Source organism: Arachis ipaensis, chromosome B05 (assembly GCF_000816755.2).
Source record: "Arachis ipaensis cultivar K30076 chromosome B05, Araip1.1, whole genome shotgun sequence".
NCBI classification, from domain to species: domain Eukaryota; kingdom Viridiplantae; phylum Streptophyta; class Magnoliopsida; order Fabales; family Fabaceae; genus Arachis; species Arachis ipaensis.
In genome coordinates, this window is record NC_029789.2 from 87166028 (window position 1) to 87173187 (window position 7160).

At 33.2% G+C, this 7160-nt stretch overlaps 1 protein-coding gene across 1 annotated transcript; it reads left to right on the forward strand.

Moving 5' to 3' along the window:
• On the forward strand, positions 692 to 4640 carry LOC110262906. Its single transcript, XM_021103518.1, has 2 exons — positions 692 to 1192; positions 4529 to 4640. The coding sequence occupies exons 1-2, from the start codon at positions 707 to 709 to the stop codon at positions 4577 to 4579; spliced, it is 537 nt and encodes a 178-aa protein (XP_020959177.1). The 5' UTR covers positions 692 to 706; the 3' UTR covers positions 4580 to 4640.

Genomic DNA, 7160 nt, shown 5'->3' on the forward strand with positions numbered 1-7160 from the left:
TGTTCTGGTTTGAGTTTCTCTGCCAAGGCTACTGGTTTTGGTTTTCTCCCCATTTCAGATTTGGGTGGTTTCTCCAAGATGAGTTGTAAGTGTCTTCATGGAAATCATTTAGTCCAGAACCTTGATTGTGCATGTACTGTACTTGTTCAGGCTGCTGCACTTCATAGCTCTCCTCCTGCTTAATAATTACTATTGAGTTTAAACTATATTTTATAATTATAGGATTAATATGCTTATTTTATAATTTAAACTAGAAATAATTAATTGAACTTAGCAATATGATGATAAATAATGTTCTTAAATATTTTTAATAGAATATATTTAATTTTAAAATTACTCTACCCTTCAATTTTATCAAAATATCTATTCATAACTATCCATTATTCTTTTATAAAACCCTAATTTCTAACCCTAATTCCCAAATCAAACTCAGAAACCTTAAATTCCTAAATTGAGAAACCCTAACCCTAGCCCCCTCACCACAGCCGCACCCCACCCCTTCCAACCTTCCTTTAGCGTAATATTCAGTAGCAAAACAGAGAGCAGAGAGAGAGGACTTGAGGGAGAGAGTGACGGAGAGCTGAGAAGGGAGAGAGAGAGCTGCGCCCTGCTGCTGATCCGCCACCGAACTCGCCGCCCAGCTGCCGTCTAGCTCACTGCCTTGCTGCCATCAAAGCTCTGCCACCACTGCTGCCAAGTCGCCATCATGCGTCATCGTTGCCACTATTCGTCGCTGGAAGTGGATCTCGTCGCTAATGCTGCCACCAAGGAGTCCGAAGAGAAACGCGGCAGAGAAGCTCCGTTGAGGCTAGTCACCAGCGCTGAAGCCTTCATGGTCGCTGCTGCCGTCCGAGCCGCCACCAGAGGAAGCCACTGCTGCCGACAAGTTGTCACCACTGTTAAGTCTGTCATGGAAAGAAATGCGACCGTGGTAAAAGAACCTGTCACTGCGGCTAAGCTCACCGAAAGCCATAGTACCTGTTGCACCTTGCCTTGCTCTATCTCGGTTGTCCTCTCTGTTAGCTCAGAATTGCTGCAAGTTGTTATTGTTGTTGCTGGGAACCGTTTTGTGGCTGCTGGAACCACCATCGGAGCTCCTGTTCAGTTAATGCCGCTGCCTGGGTCGCTGCGGTACAAGCCGCCGTTGATGGAGCTGCTCTGTTTAGTGATTTGCGCAAGTTGCGACAATGAGGTAGGGAATTTATTTTTAAAGTTAAACATTTTTAATTTAGAATGCCTACAAAGTTATTGGATAAGTGCAAATGGTTAACAATGGTTAAGAATTTCTTTAATTAACATGAATGGCTTGAAATGCATTTGAAATTAGTTAGTCATTGTGATTATTCTGAGCTGTGATTGAACTTAGATGCTGTTGTGAATAATGATTAATTTAGTGTAACTTATTAAATTGAAATATGTCGAGTTAATTGTTGAACAGCCGTTGTATGGATAATTGATGAATTGAGTTTGGATTGTTGCTGTGAATGTAATTGGTTGAGGTTGTGAAATTTGGATTAAGTTTGATGATGTTTTAGTGTTTCAATTGGATTATTGAATTCAGGTTATGGCTGTGAATGTCTTTGGGCTTTGTTGTGAGTGTTTGAAGCTGTAAATGATATTGTTTTCTTTGATTTTGATGGAATTGTTGAAAAGTTCTAACTCTATGTGATTATACTTAATTAGTTGAGTTGTGTGGCTGAAATTATGATTGGAATAATTGAGATTTTTGATTGAAACTTTGGTTGAATTCGTTGATTTTGTGAAATTGAATTATAAATTGTTTGATGAGAGATTATTGTGATTTCGGTATTTTGATGGGTTAATTTGAAATTGTTACTGTTGAGTTGGTTTACTGTAATGAACTTAGTTAGTGATTAATTGAAGTTGGGCTTAAGGAATAATTGGAAGACTGAATTTTAAAATGTTGAACTAATTGCTGAAAATCTGATTTTTGAAATTAAAAGATGACTTTGGAAGTAAATCAGTTATTCAACGATAATCGAAATGATATCAGAGTAAAGGCTGAGTAAACTATAATAAAAGTTGTTGTTGGGATTCAATTTTGAGAAGTTTGAATTAACTATAGAACTAGTTATGATTTTTCAAAGTTAAAATGTAAAACTTGATTTTCTGCATTACTTTTAAATGAAGCCGGAGACTTTGAAAATCTATAACTAATTCTGTGATGATCGGAATTACGTGGGACCAAGTCTGCATTAAGCTTTGGAATATAGGAAGCTGGACTGGTGAATTTGAGGCTTTATCATTAATTTTATGATTTATGGTAATTTTTTGAATTTTGAATGTCAAATCTGTTTTTCTGCAGAATGCTTAACACAGCAGCAACTTGTTTCTTCTATTAGAAATTCTCCAGTTTGAATTTTGAAATGGAACCAATTTTAAATGAAACTTTGGTCCTAGTACTTTAATTTCATAAAATGTTAGAATTTTTAGAGTTGTGGTTTTAAATATATGGATTTTTAAAGTAAGATGTATTATGCAGTAAAAATCAGGTTTTGTTTTCTAAGTCAGTAACTTTGAGACTTTATAATTTTTAATTCTGGAATGATATTGATATGAAACTAATTGGAAGTTAAAGTTGAGTATGTTTAGTATATATGATTTAAATTTCAGGGTATTCCATGTTTTAATAAGTGAGTTATGGGACTTGGAAGAGGTTGTATTCAATGATTTGTAAAACAGACTTCAGCAGAAAATTACCTAACTTCCAAGCTACGTAAATCCTTCATTAAAAACGGTATGACCTTGGAACCAATTGAGAAAGAAATTTGGATAAGTTATGTTTAAACACATTAATTTTGAAGGTGTTTGGATTTAATTTGGATTTTATATGAAATTTCGAATGTTATACGCTGCTACTATCATCTGGTTTTAAGACACTACAGAGCAGTCACGATTTTGCTTATATTCCCAAAGCTAGAGTCTGTGAAAAATTGTGATTTTTAGTTTAATAGAAATCTTAATCCGAGACGGTCACATGGATATAAGGTTTGCATAATTCCGAATTCGTTTGATATTTTAAAAATAAAATTGAAATTAGACTGCCGATGTTGTTTTGGTGATTACTTGGATATGGAATTTGAGAAATAGATTTTCTATACTACTATCAAATGTTTTTGAGAATATATTGTTGTGACAATTGTTGAGAAAGGTTTGATGAGATGTTGAGAAAGAGGAAACCCGTAAGGGTGGTTAAGTCCGAGTTTTAGGGGATGTACTGTCGAAATTTTGTAAAAATCTGAGATTTTATTTAGTCATTTTAGAAGATTTAAACTTGGAAAATTATATTATTTGAGTTTTATTTAGATGAGAAAATAATTATATTATTTTGAATTTGGAATTACCAAGGAAAGGTTTATGTTTCAAGTTTGAATTATTTAAGGAAGGAATTATGTTGTGAATTCAACTTAATATGAAAAAAGTTATGTTTTGGGCTTGGAATAAAGGATTACTTTTTAGGAGTTTGGTGAATTTTATAATATTTGAATCCGAATGATAAAGAGAAATGGTTTGAGCCAAGATATTATAAAAGTGAAAGATGTAAAGTTTGTATAGTATGATTGAACAGAGTAACCAGAGCAGAGTAAAGAGTAATATGATAAAGAGCAGAGGACTTATTGAGAGGTCATTTGTTGCATTAAGGCAACCCCAGAGATATCTATATGTTCATCTGCTGTATTGTGGCAGTCAGATAGATGATGGTGCGACTACTGAGAAACGCTTTCCTACGGTACAGATCCATATTTTATTTCTGTAAGGCAGAGGGGTTATTTCCTGCTACAGAGTACCGTGACCACCTGTTCCATTTCTGTAGTGGCAGAGGGGTTATTTCCTGTATACAGAAGGTGTGTCGGCATACATCCCTGTAGTGGCAGATGTGTTATTTCCTGCGTGCAGTGGACCCTGTGGTGGCAGAGGGGTTATATCCTGTACACAGGCGTATAGCCAACAGGAAAGCCATATCCGGCTGGTAATGCTGGGTTATGTCGGGAGCGGGTAAAAACCGACAAATGAGCTCATTACCTGCACTAGTGCTAGACATGCATCATCCTTGTGTGTGCATTTGCATTTGATTGGGTTCGCTCGTTGTACTTCCCTGTGATTGTGCTGTTTGCCTTGCTGTGACTTGTTTGTGTGTTGAATTGAATCTCTTGTTAGTGCTATTAGTTGGTGAATGTATGATGATGATGATTAAGAATTGACGTTGTGATTGAAAATTAATTATGTGGTTGGGAAATGCTTAATGTGACTAGTTTTATATTTTGGAATTTGTTTTGAGCCTAGAGATTTTTTTTGAAACAGGTAAATAATTAGTTAAAGGAAAACCAAGAATAGTATTTTCAAAAAGGTTTGATAAAAATATAGTTTCCTTGAGTATGTTATTATTTGTATCTTGGTATGTTAATTATTTGCATTATATTTCATTACTTTTACGGCATTCCCATTCCCTACTGAGAACGTGTGGTTTGTTCTCACCCCAAAATATTCCACCCTTTCAGTGACACAGGTTCGAAGACTCAGTTTGAAGCTGCGGACGATTGTTATACTATATTTATAAGTTAAGTTGTTTTCATAGAGTTCCCTCGCCTTTGTAGCTTTAGTTTTTATTTTATACAGAGGGATAGGATTTGTATCTGAGTTTTATTTGAAATCTTGTGTATGACAGATATTATTATTAATAATTATGTTATTATTATTACTTTGAAATGTTTGATATATGATTTTTATGATCAAAAACAAAATTTTCTGGCTTTTTATTAAAAACTGAAACGCAATATCGAACTAAAGGCTCAATAGTAAATAGTTAATAAAGGAAAGCAGGTTAGTAACGCCTTATTTTCGGTACGATCATGACGTTATGGAAGTTGGGTCGTTACACTTGGACGACCCGGTATACTTGCCGGTCTATCTGTGCGAATTCTATGGAGCCAGTTTCGTGCATCAAGTTTTTGGCGCCGATGCCAGGGATTGTTCAGATTTGACAAGCTACCGGATTATCTTGTTGCTTAGATTAGGTACTTTTTACTATTTTATTTGAGTCTTTTATTTTCTTTTACAAAAAAATCAAAAATTTTTCAAAAATCTTTGTTTTTCTTTATTAATCTTTATCTTTTGTTTGTGTCTTTGTTCGTGTTCTTGTTAAGGTTTCGAACTTTCTTGTTTTCCTTTCCAAAAATTTTCAAAAATAGTGTCTTTTGTTTGACTCTAGTGTCAATTCTTAAGTTTGGTGTCCTTTGTGTGTTCTTTGTTTCCTTTGAATTTTCAAATTGTTCTTTGTGTTCTTTCTTGGTATTCAAGTTGTTTATTTTCTTGTTTTGATCTTAAAATTTTTAAGTTTGGTGTCTTTTGGTATTTTTCTTTTTTATTTTTGAAATTTTGTGTCTTTTGATATAAAAATTTTAAGTTTGGTGTCTTTTGGTTGTTTTTCTCTTTCCTCATTAATTAAAAAATAAAAAAATATCTTTTTTTATTTATTTGAAAAATATTTTCGAAAATTCCAAAAAAAAAAATTCCAAATTTTAAATTCAAATAATTATCTTATCTTATCCTAATTTCACATTTCAATTTTCAAATCTTATCTTTTTAAATCTTTTCAAATATTTTCTTTTAAATTTGATTTTTTCTTATCTTATCTTTCTTTTAAATTTTAAAATTCAAATCTTTTTCAAACCTCTATCTTATCTTTGATTGATCTTCAAATTTCAAATCATTATCTTATCATATCTTCATTTTAAATCTTAAAATCAAATTTTTTTCAAATTTTCACCATATCTTATCTTTTTAATTTATTTTTAAATCTCAATCTTATCTTATCTTATTTCAAATTCAAATTTTAAAAACCCAAATTCAAAATTTAAAATTTCAAATTTCAAATTTCAAAATCTAATATTTTTCAAAAATCAAATCTTTTTCAAATCTTTTCAATTCTTATCTTATCTTGTTAACTTTTTCTTTTCAATTTTAAATTTCAAAATATTTAAATTTAAATCTTTTTCAAATCTCTTATCTTATCTTATTTTCAAATCATTCTTAGTTAGTTACATGTTTTATTTTCCTTTCTCTTTCTTCTTTTTCAAAATTTCCTAACTACTTTCTCTCTCTTCTTTTTCGAAAATTTCATCTCTTTCTCTCTTTTTATTTTCAAAAATATCTCTCCTTCTCTCCCTATTAATTTTCAAAAACTATCTTCATTAAAGAACATATTCTTTTCTTCTCTTCTTGGTCTATCTCTCTCTAACAAAGGACCTCTATGCTTTGATATAAAGAATCCTTTTCTTTCTCTCTTCTTGCATTCTTTCTTCTTGTTTATGAGCAGGAACAAGGATAAAGAACCTTTCTTTGATCTTGATCTTATACCCGAGAGGACCCTAAGGAAGTGTTCGCAAGAGGTTAAAGCACAACATTTCGGAAGAGATCTCACAGAACTTTTCAAGCAAGAAACCGAAAGTACAGACATGGCAGCTGAATCGAATAATAAAGGAGATGCAAGGAAGGTTCTTGGTGACTTCACTGCACCAACTTCTGACTTCTATAGCAGAAGTATTTCTATACCTGCATTAGAGCAAATAACTTTGAGCTTAAGCCTCAGTTAGTCTCTCTAATGCAACAGAATTGCAAATTTCATGGACTTCTACTGGAAGATTGGTGCACAAATTGTGAATCACACTTTTCACAACTCGTACCACTAACCAGCAAGTGCACTGGGTCATCCAAGTAATACCTTACGTGTGTAAGGGTCGAATCCCACGGAGATTGTTGGTTTGAAGCAATCTATGGTTATCTTGCAATTCTTAGTCAGGAAGTCAATTATATTTATCAGTTGAATTGCGAATGTCATGAATGCTGCCATCAATCTAGCTTATACCACGGAGATTCTGATTAAGGAATCTAAGAGATATTCATTCAATCTGATATAGAACGGAGGTGGTTGTCGGGCACGCGTTCGTGTGGGAATGATGATGATTGTCACGTTCATCACATTCATGTTGAAGTGCGAATGAATATCTTAGATAGGAACACGCATGTTTGAATAGAAAACAGGAATACTTGCATTAATTCATCGAGACACAGCAGAGCTCCTCACCCTCAACAATGGAGTTTAGAGACTCATGCCATCAAAGAGTACAAAGTTCAGATCT